Raw genomic sequence first — 12,562 nt, forward strand, 5'->3', positions numbered from 1 at the left:
ATATACTGATTTACCTGAACAAGTAGGCAATGACTGTAGACAAAGACAATTGTATAGTACAAAGCACAAAGCAGTCGACTTTTGACACAAATGGAACCCCATACCATACATTCCCAGTATGGGACACACCATATTTGGCCACACGTCACGTCATTTTCAGTAAATACGTTTGAAGTGCCAGTCCTATGATCAGCCATAAGATGGCGCACTAGTAATCTTGCCCAAGGTCATTCACTGAGTGAGGCTGCCATGGTTGAAGCTAGAGAGCGCACAGCATCACTTGGTCCATCGTGTGCGTTTGAAATGGAGAGATGACATTGAGAATATATTTGTAAATGCAAATGATAATGCTTGCATACTGTGAATATTATTCTGATAATGCTTTCTTACTGTGAAACATAAATAAAATACTACACACATAATTAGACTTGAGAAAGAAAAAACGTGATTTAATATTTTATAAAGAGCTCTCAAATATATTTTTTTTTGAAAAACACCAGTTTAATATATTCAAACAATATCCCTATAAGCGAACGTGTAATCCACATATTTATTAATACACCATTTAAAAACACCAAAACAAAAAATTCAAACAATATCCCTATAAGCGAACGTGTAATCCACATATTTATTAATACTAATAACAATATACCCTTTGAAACTAGTGTGCAGTCGAATGTACATAATTTTCTAGATCACAGTGTAAACTGTGCTTAAAATAACAAAATCTGTCGACTCATGTGCACACTCACTGTGACGCATCTCTGGTAGTAGGTGATGCTTTGCACGTACTCCACTATGCACCAGTTTCCTGCATAAAACACGGAAATATTGGAGTCAAAAAGCTCTAAACACACGATACCCTAATGATATTCCAGCTAACGTCAAATTCATGCCATTAACAGCCTTGAATTAAGATAAATAAAATTTTAATCAATTAATAAAAATTTCCGCATCCTTGTCGAAGGCGGAGTCTCGATGGTTGAAAACGTGCATTTTGCCATGCAATCTCATTAGCGTGCCGCGTGAGGCGCGTCTGACCAATCAGAGCACGAGAACCGCGCTGGCGCTTCCTCATGCCCTACACTTACAAGGGCGCGAGAGCAGCAGCCTTCTGCCTTCTCTGCTTTCTGCACCACGGTCAGCTCTCGACTTCCCTTGCGCTGGCTAGGCCAGATACGGTAAGGTGAATAGAGGGCATATGTTTTAGCTTTTATATTTTAGCAGTTAATAATATTTGTCATGAAAAATAAGATGTGCTAAAGTGTTCGTGATGTTCGACTGAGTTATGCAATACTGATGAAGGTGATGCTGTCGTGCGGTGACGTCCTCTAGATCTGAGTGTACAGTTACCGTTATCTAATCATTTTAACATTGCAACATTTATGTCACGCAGAGTTGTTTTTAAGAAGAGATGCAGATGTTCTCGTGAGCAAAATACGTTCATTCAAAAATGTAAAATGACGTTTAGTGTAGAAAGTAATTCGTATTAGATTACAGCTGCTGTAACGTTACACGGGATCTTGCCAGCAAACTAAAACGAGTCCCGGTTTGACACCTGATATTGGAAAGACCTGTAACCGGAGACATTGCTGTTATTTATTTGTAGCTTTTAAATGTTGCAAATAGCTTTATTTTAGACTGAATTAACTATATTTGATTGTCAATGTGACATATTTTATGTGGTCATCACAGATGATTAAAATCTTTTAGTTGAAGCTTATTTTAATGTAATTCTCAATATAAGTCTGTTAAAATTGAGAGCAACACATTCTCTGTCCACTGCAGACATAAGGCCAGTCACTTGTTACTGTCTGTCTCAGTTAACCCAACCCACTGTGTTGTGGCCAGTGGGAAGTTTCCACAGACATTTAAGGCTACAGGATTTTCCATTGGTCCAAATGAAGTGTATGTGATTTATTATTTTTATTTATTTATTTTTTGTTGTTGGTTTTATATGTTGATATCCATGGGAAATGCACAAAATTATTGACAGGGCCCTTTTCTGACAATAATTTTTTTGAGGAAATGGGTTTTGTTTTTAGATATAACATTAATAGCTAGCAAGAGTTTTTTTTTTTTTTTTGGAAATCACCAGTGGCACCTAAATTCTCACAATTAAAAAATGTTTTTTTCTAAAAACTGAAAAAAAAAAAAAAAATCATTTATTTTATCAGAGGATCAACCAGAACGTTTACAAAACATTCTTAGATCCTTTAAGTAATCTATATCGAGAAGAACGTTACTTTTCAACTTTGAGCCAACACCCCCCCAACCTATCCTCCTCCCCTTCCCCTATGGCTTTTTATTTAATTTTTTTTGGGTAAAAAAGTAAAAAAATTGAATGCCTTTTCTCAGTGCCTCTGTCCAGAACTACTTTCAAAACACCTTGTCCTTTAAAAAAATAATTAAAAATGTAAAAAAAGAATGAAAAAGTAATTCATTCATATGATGATGAATATACCCTCTACCTTGGCAATTGAATGTACCATTGGCTATACATTTTTTTACTTTACTATACTATATATATATAATAGTACATATATCATATATATATCAGTATATATGTATATATATATATATATATATATCTGTGCCATCATAATGTTATTTGCACAAATAGAAGTTTAGTATTTAGAATTAAAACTTGGTAACCATGTATGAATCAGGGCTGGGCGATATATATAAAAAAAAGTATATTTCGATATTGTCAAAATTTTTATGATATTCAATATATCTTTCTATATGTTTGCATTTGCATTTAAATAATAAAAAAACATAATTTCCTTTCGCCCCATTAAAAAAAAAAAACAAACAAAATTGAACAGCTAATTTAAGCAGTTGAAAAAAAATCTAGACCAAGTTATCAGCACGTAGGCCGAATGTTTATGAAGTAGTGCAAAACAAGTACAGAAAGTACATTCTGTCAACTTTTTAATCAGTGCATGCAATTCACAGTTTAATTTATGCAAGTGATTAAGTAATTAAACTGGGATAAGTATTTTATTTAAACATTTTTTTTACAAGTTTTTTAGCTAAGAACACAAGTCTGTCAACTGTCTGCAGTTTTAAGTGAAGCTCTGTGCCATGAAACTATGTTCCTACTGACACTTTAAAACCCTCTTAGATGCAGCTGATGCTAAGCACATAACCATGACAATTTCTTATATATATATATTTATACATTATATTTATATATAGTATATTATATATATATAAGAACACAAGTTTTGCACTCTCTGTCTATATTATGAAAATTCGTGAATATAAAAAGTGAAATTCCCTAATGTAATTGGCCATAGTCTATGTTTCTCTATTCAAACATCAGCGCGGTCGAGTAAGGGCATTTATTCAGCGATCACAATCGCATACAATACAGTTTAAATCTCATTACAGAACACAGACCGGCTGAACAACGCTTTCATTAGATCGCTAAGTTTAAATCCCCTTTTTTGGATGTTTGGGGCGTTCTTTTGGGAAAGTATTCTTGAATTTGAAATATTCTATATTCACAATATTTTCAAATTTTACATCGTCATCAAAATTATTCCGATATTATTGTTAATATTTGATATATCGCCCAGCCCCGAATGCAAAATTAGTCATTCTAACTGAACTTAGGACTGGTGGTGGTGCTTTATTTTGGTCATTCAGTGTTCCTGTGAAAAATTGGAAAAAAATACTGATAAATATACTGATAATGTTCGCTTGAACTGATTTGCTGATAATTATAATTATTATTATATAAATTATATTAATAAGAGCAATATAAAACGCACTAAGGATTAATGAGCTGCTAGGTTCATGAATATTAATCAGGTTGTGTGCGTTCGCTTGAACTGATTTGCTGAAATCAAAACAGGGATGATGATAGGTGAGCACCAGCCAATGAAATTGCACATTAGCTCCGCCCACTACCGGAGAACGCGGCAGTTCTTAAAAACTGAAGAATTCCAGAGGAGCTGCGTTATTTTGATTGAATTGATTGTAAATTTGCTTGAACAATTAAATATCCAATATCGGTTGATTTAGATAAAGAAATAAAATCAGCTCCTCATGTTTTTTTGTTTTTTTTTAATCATTTTTCTGTTCAGAAACTGCAACATGTCCATCCTGAAGATCCATGCTCGTGAAATCTTTGACTCCCGTGGAAACCCCACCGTGGAGGTTGATCTCTACACCAAGAAAGGTATGTAATGCTTAAAAAAAATGTAAAAGTAACTTAAAATTTAATTGTTTTTCATTGTAATATTTACTTTTTGTTTTTTAATACAAAAAAAAAATAAAATCACATTAAATGTATATTGATCTGATGATTCTTTCAGGAAGATTAATCCATTTTGTAATGAGCTAGCAAATACAAAAATGGGGCCATCTCTGAGATAAAAAGCACCGTCTATCACCACTGTCTCTTCAAACGCAGAGCAGTCCATTACAAGTTCAACATCAATACAAAGCGACAATAATTGACATCGTATGTGGTGTTATTGGGGCGTACAGTCCTGAATGCTGTGCCAGTTTCACACGGGTGAGCTTCTGAGCTGCTCTCTGCCTATTCAGGCCCTCATGACGGTGTCCAATAGCTCAGAGTCAACGTATCAGGTGGTAGATGATTATAAATAGCCGAAGTAACACATACCAGTTGGATTGCGTTGCTACAGTATGGTAGTTTGCACATGAACACAGAAAGTTATTATATTCAAGTTTGGGGTTAGTAAGATTTTTATCTTTTTTTTTTTTAAATAAATAAATAATTTCATTTAGCAAAGATGTTATAAATTAATAAAAAATAACAGTAAAGACTTTATCGATGCTTTAAAAAAAAAAATATTTCCAATGAATGCAGTTTTTTTTTTCTGTTCATCCAAAAATCCAGAACAAATGTATCACAGTTTCCACAAAAATATTAAGCAGCTCAACTGTTGTAATGGTGGCTGACAATTCAGCTTTGCCATCACAGGAATGAATTACATTTTAAAAAATATTAAAATAGAAAACAGTTATTTAAAATTAAGTAATATTTCATAATATTAATGTTTTACTGTATTTTTGATCAAATAAATGCAGCTTTTGTGAGCATAAGAGACTTATTTAAAAAAAAAAAAAAAAAAAAAAAAAAAAAATCTTATCCATCCCAAACATTTGAATGTTAGTGTACAACATTTAGACTATACTTATTGCATCAGTATATGAACTCAGATGTGTTACAAAGATCAAAACTAGCCATTATCGCACTCAGTTTGTCTATTCTGTAGGTTTGGATACTCTATCATTGCTTGGAAGAAATGATTGGTTAGGTACAGATGCACTATGTAACAGCTGATGAATTTCTGGTTAAGCTTTAAATCCGTTTTCATCTGCACACTCTGGCAATCGACTTACATTCACTCAGCCGAGCTGATTGAATATGCATGTGCAGATTTGCCACACTCTTGAGCTGAAATGTGCCATCATGTAGTCCACGTGTGCCAATCTCAATCAGGGGGTGTCCCTCTCAGTTGGTTACATCACAAGAGGAAACCCCCTTAACTTCACTTCCTACACCAAGTTTAGGTGATAAAAAATGCCTTGAGGTACCATGCTTATCAATTTTAATTTTAACTAATTACATTTTTTGTAAAGATATTATATACTATATATTGACATGTAGTCTGCTGCTGGTATGCAGAGATTGTATACATTGTGTAATCTCTTCTGCAGTGAGGAGGTGTGTCTTACCATTCCTTATATGGTAGACCAGCTGTGATTGGTTCTAGTAGGACATTCTGGAAACAGATTTCAGGGTTGTTTTCAGGGTTCACAGGTTTCCCTGTATTTATTGTTCCACAGGTCTCTTCAGAGCTGCAGTGCCCAGTGGCGCTTCTACTGGCATCTATGAAGCCCTTGAGCTCCGTGACAATGACAAGACACGTTATCTGGGCAAAGGTTTGTATTTCAGATATTCAGTTTGTAAAATTAATATTTCAAAGCGTCACTATTCTTTTTGAGATATTAAAGTTTAAAATTGTTTGAGAGTTTTATATAGTATTGCTTGCCAAATCAAGTCAAGTGAAATGTATTGTTTTAGACATATTAATAATATGAGAATGAAAAAATATATACTACTAATAAAATTATTATTATTTTTTAAACATTTTTTGGAAAAACTACTTTTATTTGACAAAGACACATTAAATTGTTCAAAAGTGACAGGAAAGACATTTTATATTTATTTAAAAAAAAACAACTTTCTATTAATCAAAGAATCATGAGGAAATGTTCTGTAAGCATATGAACATTAGAATGATTTCTGAAGGATCATGTGACACTGAAGACTGGAGTAATGATGCTGACGATTCAGTTTTGCCATAACAGGAAAAAATTAAATATTTCAAACTAATTCTATATTAAATAGAAAAATATTTTACAGTGCTTTTTTATTGTATTTTTGATCAAACAAAAACCATAAGAGACTTTTTTCAGAAACATTAAAAAAATCTTACTGACCACAAGTCTTGTCTAGTAGTGTATAAAAATCTAATTCAAATTTCTGTGAAAATTCCTTTTGGATCATGCTTGATTTGTAGTGTTTTACAGATATACATAATATCAAATACATATTTCATATATATAACATCCATCTGTACTGCAGAGTTTTTCTTTTCTCCTCTCATCCTCTCTTTCTTCTGCCATCTTTTCTCGTCTGTCAGGGGTGAAAAGAGCTGTTAAATATGTAAATGAGTTCTTGGCCCCTGCTTTGTGTAATCAGGTAAATTAGCGTGTGTATTAACTGAAGTGAGGAACTCAACCCCTTTTGATATAGCACAGAAGCAGCATGAGCCTTTGGGTTTGCGTTGACGACTAACAATAGCAGGTATTTGTAGATGATCACAGATGTTTTCATTGACAATAAAGCACCCATCTGCTCTGTGATCATCTAGTCATGTCTGCTCTGCATGCTCACCCACTCCTTGGCCTGGATCAGTGATGGTCTGCTTGTGTCCCTGCAGGTGTCTCAAAAGCTGTTGAGCATATCAATAAATCAATTGCACCTGCTCTGGTTAGCCAGGTAGGAATATTTGTTCTTTGACTAACATGATAATGTATACTGTTGTTGAGTTGTGGTTATTCATAATATACAAGAGAGGCACTGAAAAATGATTTAAGAGAATTAGATAAGTTTGGGACCATTATTTGAAGTGGTAAGTGTCTTGTTGTGAATATTAACTAACATTTGAATTAATATTAGCGTTTTGTCATTTCTAAAGACAGTTATAAAGATAAAAAACCTCCCCCTAATCTCACAATGCTGTGAATGCCTTAACGTTGCATTTGTACTATGCTAAATGAATTTTGTGTGAATGTCATTCTCCTGGAAAAATTATTGATATTGTCAGTAATCAGTCTTTTGTGCTTAAATAGAACGTGTCAGTCTTGGAGCAGGAGAAGATCGATAAGCTGATGCTTGATATGGATGGCACTGAAAACAAGTGTAAGCAGAATAATATGATTAAGTGTTTCGTTATAGTTACAATTCCTTGAGTTGCCATAACATAATTTATTCACTGTATGAAAGCGTAATTTATCACAGATCTTCATGCTGGTTTATAAAGACTCTGAAATATGCATCCATTATTTTAATGAATGTGCTCACGAATCCACAGCAAAGTTTGGTGCTAATGCCATCCTGGGCGTTTCCCTGGCTGTGTGCAAGGCTGGTGCTGCAGAGAAGGGCGTCCCCCTCTACCGCCACATCGCAGACCTCGCTGGCAACCCAGAAGTCATTCTCCCTGTCCCTGTACGTGCTCAGAATAATAAATCAGTCTTTACTGCTGTACGTTACAGTGTTTGGACTGGTTTCCATCCACCTATTTAATGCAAATTTTGGATATCACATAAAAATGCAGGATGCTTCCTCAAGTTGGATACATTATATACTTACTAACATCTGGTCTGGAATAAATGCCCCATGACTTAAACCATAAACATTACTGAAGGATGCAAACTATGACACACTATAAATAGACTGTCTGTTTTCAAAGGCCTTCAATGTTATCAACGGTGGCTCCCACGCCGGCAACAAGCTGGCTATGCAGGAGTTCATGATCCTGCCTGTCGGTGCCAGCAACTTCAAAGAGGCCATGCGCATTGGTGCAGAAGTTTATCACAATCTGAAGAATGTCATTAAGGAGAAGTATGGCAAAGATGCCACCAATGTGGGCGATGAAGGTGGATTCGCTCCCAACATCCTTGAGAACAAAGAAGGTGAGAGTCTGGAGTTTCATGATAACAGGTCTAGATCTAGATCAGCCTCAGTTTTATGGAGCAGATTTTTAAGAATGTAAATACTACAGATTAGCCACCATAAATATAAAACATATTCACGGTAAAACATACTTTGGGAATTAAATGTAAACTATCCGTTTGATCTTAGAAATGATAAACATTTAGAACCAAATCAATTTTTTAGCCTCTTGTAAACAAACCAGTATAGATAAGCACTATACAGTACAATATGTTATAAGATATGCAGATTGTAGATAGTGTAGACGTCTGGGATAACTCAAGGAGTCAGAGATTACGGTTATCTTGATTATAGATAAGCGAGTTTACAAACATGACCATTGAACAACAAAATGTTGAGTATTAACTAAACTTAAAAACAAAATTACATCAAACCAATTAAGGAAAAAATTATAATAAACTCCTCCAATTTAAATTGAATAAATTGAACTTCTAAATCTTAATATTTCTCCCTTTATCTTTCCATAATGTCTGAATATTCATCCTCTTCTTTACCCATATTATTTGTTATTTTATCCTTAATTAAGTTGTCTTAATTAGACTAAAACATTAGAAAGGAATCCAGAAGTTTAGGTTAAAAGCTTATGTGTAATAAGCATAGCACCATGAGATATATTCTCAAGATGCACTAATGTTTAAACAAAGTACAGATCAGTGCCTGAACTTATTATTTAGCTGTAGCCAATATAAACTGCAGAAATATTAATGGTTTGTTTTGAGTGCATTTGGCATGAAATGCTTTTGTGAAGTTAATGTTCTACAGACTACATTGAATGTTTGTATATTTAAAACTGCATTTGTCAGACTGCAGAAGTTATGCATCAGTTACTTAACTTTTTCAGCTCTGGAGCTGCTGAAGAATGCCATTAGCAAAGCCGGCTACACCGACAAGATTGTGATCGGCATGGATGTGGCTGCCTCTGAGTTCTACAAGGGTGGCAAGTACGACCTGGACTTCAAATCACCTGATGACCCCAGCCGTTATATCAGCCCTGACCAGCTGGCTGACCTCTACAGGAGCTTTGTCAAGGATTATCCTGGTCAGTTTCCCTGAACTTTAGTGTTACTGTGTGTGAGTATGTGATCCTCAGACGGCCAGTGACAACTGCTTAGTGCAAATCTGAAGTCAGAGAATCTAGGTAGACAATAAACATTAAACAAATTTAATTAATAATTATAATTGTTATTTGTTAACTAAGGATCATAGTGCATTAACCTTATTGTAAAGTGTTACCAAAAACATTTTTTTCTTAATCTAAGTGTGTTTACCCAAACACAAATTCTTCCCTCATGTGTGTTGGGTATCTTTAGATCACCTAAAAAAAGACAGGCGTCTGAAGAGATCCAGCAGTGAATGAAACCCTGCTGTGGGGGTGAGAGTCTTAACAGGGGTGATTTAACCCCCTTGAGGGCGGTCAGCGGTTCACTAGATATTTATAGAATACATTGTATATAAATAAACCCTAGTGCATTAACTGTGGCGTATTTATTAATCTCTTAATAAAAAAAAACTTTGCAGGGTACACTATTGTTCAAAAGTTTGAGGCCAGTAGCTATTTTTCAGCAACAAAATTTTATACTTTTTATATACTTATTACTTTTTATTGAATTATTACATTTATTCGGTGTATACTTTAATTTAGCAACATTTAAAATCTCTACTTCAAAAAAATTGCTGTTCTTTTGAATGATCTATTTATCAAGAGAGTCCTTGAAAAATGTTTCACAGTTTCCACAACACCGATAATAATAAGAAATGTTTCTTGAGCAGCAAAACAGCATATTTGAATGAATACTGATGGATCATGTGATGCTGAAGACTGGAGTAATGACTGCTGAAAATTCAGCTTCGCCACCACAGAATATATTTTTAAATAGACAACAGTAATTTTAAATTGTAGTAATATTTCACAGTATTATTATTAATTATTATTATTATTTTTCAAAATCATCCCAAACTTTTGAGCAGTAGTGTACTGCAACAGTTCATTAATGTTAGCTGTTACATTAGGGTTAGACCTAACCCTGACCCTAATTCCAGTATCAGTAAAATTTCACAGTGCAAGACAGCATAAACTAATCTGCAATTATATACATTTTATCAAATTAAAAAACAGAGACATTAAAATATTTCTCATGTGCTATCAGAACAATTCTCAGTGAAATAAACAGATCACAGATCTGTTCAGCTGCATTTAAATGAAAACCTAAAAAAAAAAAAATCCAGCCAAATCAATGTCTGGCCGGAATGTCTGTCTCCGTTTTGGTTTTTGAAACCCACCCACTGCCAGTTTACCTAATTGTATTTTGGCACCCCGGGTTGCCAGTTGGTGGAAAACACATTGTATTTCATTTCATTCATCGTCAAGTGTGCTCCCTCATATCTCAAAACCCGCGTGCTCAAAACTCAGATGGAGTGGAGGGACGGTTGAAAAAAAACCCTCTGCAGCATTTTGAATTTGGACTGCAATACCTAGTTCAACCACTTGGTGTCAATCCTACATGCAGCACCTTTAAACTCCAGCTCAAATCGATAAAGTTTTATCTTTTGCTTCTCAGTGGTCTCCATTGAGGATCCATTTGACCAGGATGACTGGGAAGCCTGGACCAACTTCACTGCCAGCACTGACATCCAGGTGGTGGGTGATGACCTCACTGTGACCAACCCCAAGCGCATCGCTAAAGCCGTGTCTGACAAGGCCTGCAACTGCCTGCTGCTCAAAGTCAACCAGATCGGATCCGTCACCGAGTCCCTTCAGGCGTATGTATTGCTGATGTCTCACAATATGGACATAGTTTTTTCTACAAGAACTAACTAAAATTCAGGTTCATGTGGTTTTATATGTAATGTGTTTTGTGTCTGTCTTCCTTTGTTTAGCTGTAAGATGGCCCAGTCTAATGGATGGGGAGTGATGGTCAGCCACCGTTCTGGAGAGACAGAGGACACCTTCATCGCTGACCTTGTGGTCGGACTCTGCACTGGCCAGGTACAAAGCTTGCCAAGCACTATCTTATCTAAGGTTGACCAATGCTGTGTAGGGAATTACAAAGTATATTGTCTTTTTTTTCCCCCTCTCAGATCAAGACTGGTGCTCCCTGCCGGTCTGAGCGCCTGGCCAAGTACAATCAGCTGCTGAGGTGAGCGCTTGCATTTCTACATCATTACATTCTTAAGCAAGCTCTCTGTCTTGAATACTTGATTCTGATTGGTCAGTTGTTGCATCATGCAGTCAAATTTTGCAATATTTTGCATAACAACTGTACACTATATTTGACTATTGTCTCTAGCAACCAAATGCTCACTCTTTGCCCTCAACTGTCATTCTTCTCACATAAAATACACTACAGTTTAAAAGGTTGGGGTCAGTTTTCAACATTAATAATAATAAGAAATGTTCATTGAGCAGCAAATCAGCATATTAGAATGATTTCTGAAGGATCATGTGACACTGAAGACTGGAGAAATGACGCTGAAAATTTAGGTTTGCCATCACAGGAATAAACTGCATTTTAAAATATTTTCATATAGAACATAGTTCTTTTAAATTGTTATAATGGTTCATAATATTATTGTGATACTGTAATATTTTACAATATTACATTTTTGATGTATTATGGACCAAATAAATGAATTATTTACTAAAGCTCCATTCAAGATTCATGGTTTTCTTTTTTCCTGCATATTTCTTCTTACTAATCACTACAACTCTGCAACATCACATTAAGTGCCAGTCTGCACATCTTAAGTTGATTAAAGTGAGTGAAAGTCCAAGACTGATTTTGCCATTGTTTGACATCTGCAGGATTGAGGAGGAGCTTGGTGACAAGGCTCGTTTTGCTGGCAAGAACTTCAGGAGGCCCATCTGAAGCGGCAACCCATCATCAGTCTCAGTGTGTTCATTGTGCTTACTCTCCCACACATAACGCCACGCAACGCCAGCTCCTGTAGAATGGAGACTAGATGGAAACATGAATTCAAAGGTCCAGATCTATAGTCAATGGCACAGAACACTGCTCTCCGTGAAGCCCCATCTATGCTTTGGTATCTAAATAGCATCAGTCCTTTAATTGTGTCTCTTGTGTTGTGTAAGAGATCTTTGTTTAGCTGCTTGTGAGTTGTAGTGACTCTGGTGCTCCACTGAGTATTTTAGCAAAGAGCTAAAGCAGTTTACTGTGCTGCCGTGTGCAGCATGAGTATGTGCGTTGTGTTGCTTTTGAGAAGTGTTAGATCTATATGCGTGGCATAATAAAGAAATAAATTATCCCTATTAAAATGGAA

General features: G+C 35.2%; 1 protein-coding gene across 2 annotated transcripts; it reads left to right on the plus strand.

Annotated features, from left to right (window-relative positions):
* The first annotated feature begins 1,027 nt into the window (after positions 1 to 1,027).
* LOC109047590 (alpha-enolase) lies at positions 1,028 to 12,562 on the plus strand. 2 transcript variants are annotated; one of them, XM_042713149.1, is made up of 12 exons: positions 1,028 to 1,181; positions 4,095 to 4,189; positions 5,830 to 5,925; positions 6,690 to 6,748; positions 7,402 to 7,471; positions 7,644 to 7,777; positions 8,022 to 8,244; positions 9,126 to 9,323; positions 10,843 to 11,044; positions 11,162 to 11,270; positions 11,363 to 11,421; positions 12,087 to 12,562. In XM_042713149.1, the coding sequence occupies exons 2-12, from the start codon at positions 4,105 to 4,107 to the stop codon at positions 12,148 to 12,150; spliced, it is 1,299 nt and encodes a 432-aa protein (XP_042569083.1). In that variant the 5' UTR covers positions 1,028 to 1,181; positions 4,095 to 4,104; the 3' UTR covers positions 12,151 to 12,562. The 2 variants fall into 2 exon arrangements, with proteins under 2 accessions (XP_042569083.1, XP_042569082.1); XM_042713148.1 differs by lacking the exon at positions 6,690 to 6,748 and adding an exon at positions 6,990 to 7,048.

Source organism: Cyprinus carpio, chromosome A23 (assembly GCF_018340385.1).
Source record: "Cyprinus carpio isolate SPL01 chromosome A23, ASM1834038v1, whole genome shotgun sequence".
NCBI lineage: Eukaryota > Metazoa > Chordata > Actinopteri > Cypriniformes > Cyprinidae > Cyprinus > Cyprinus carpio.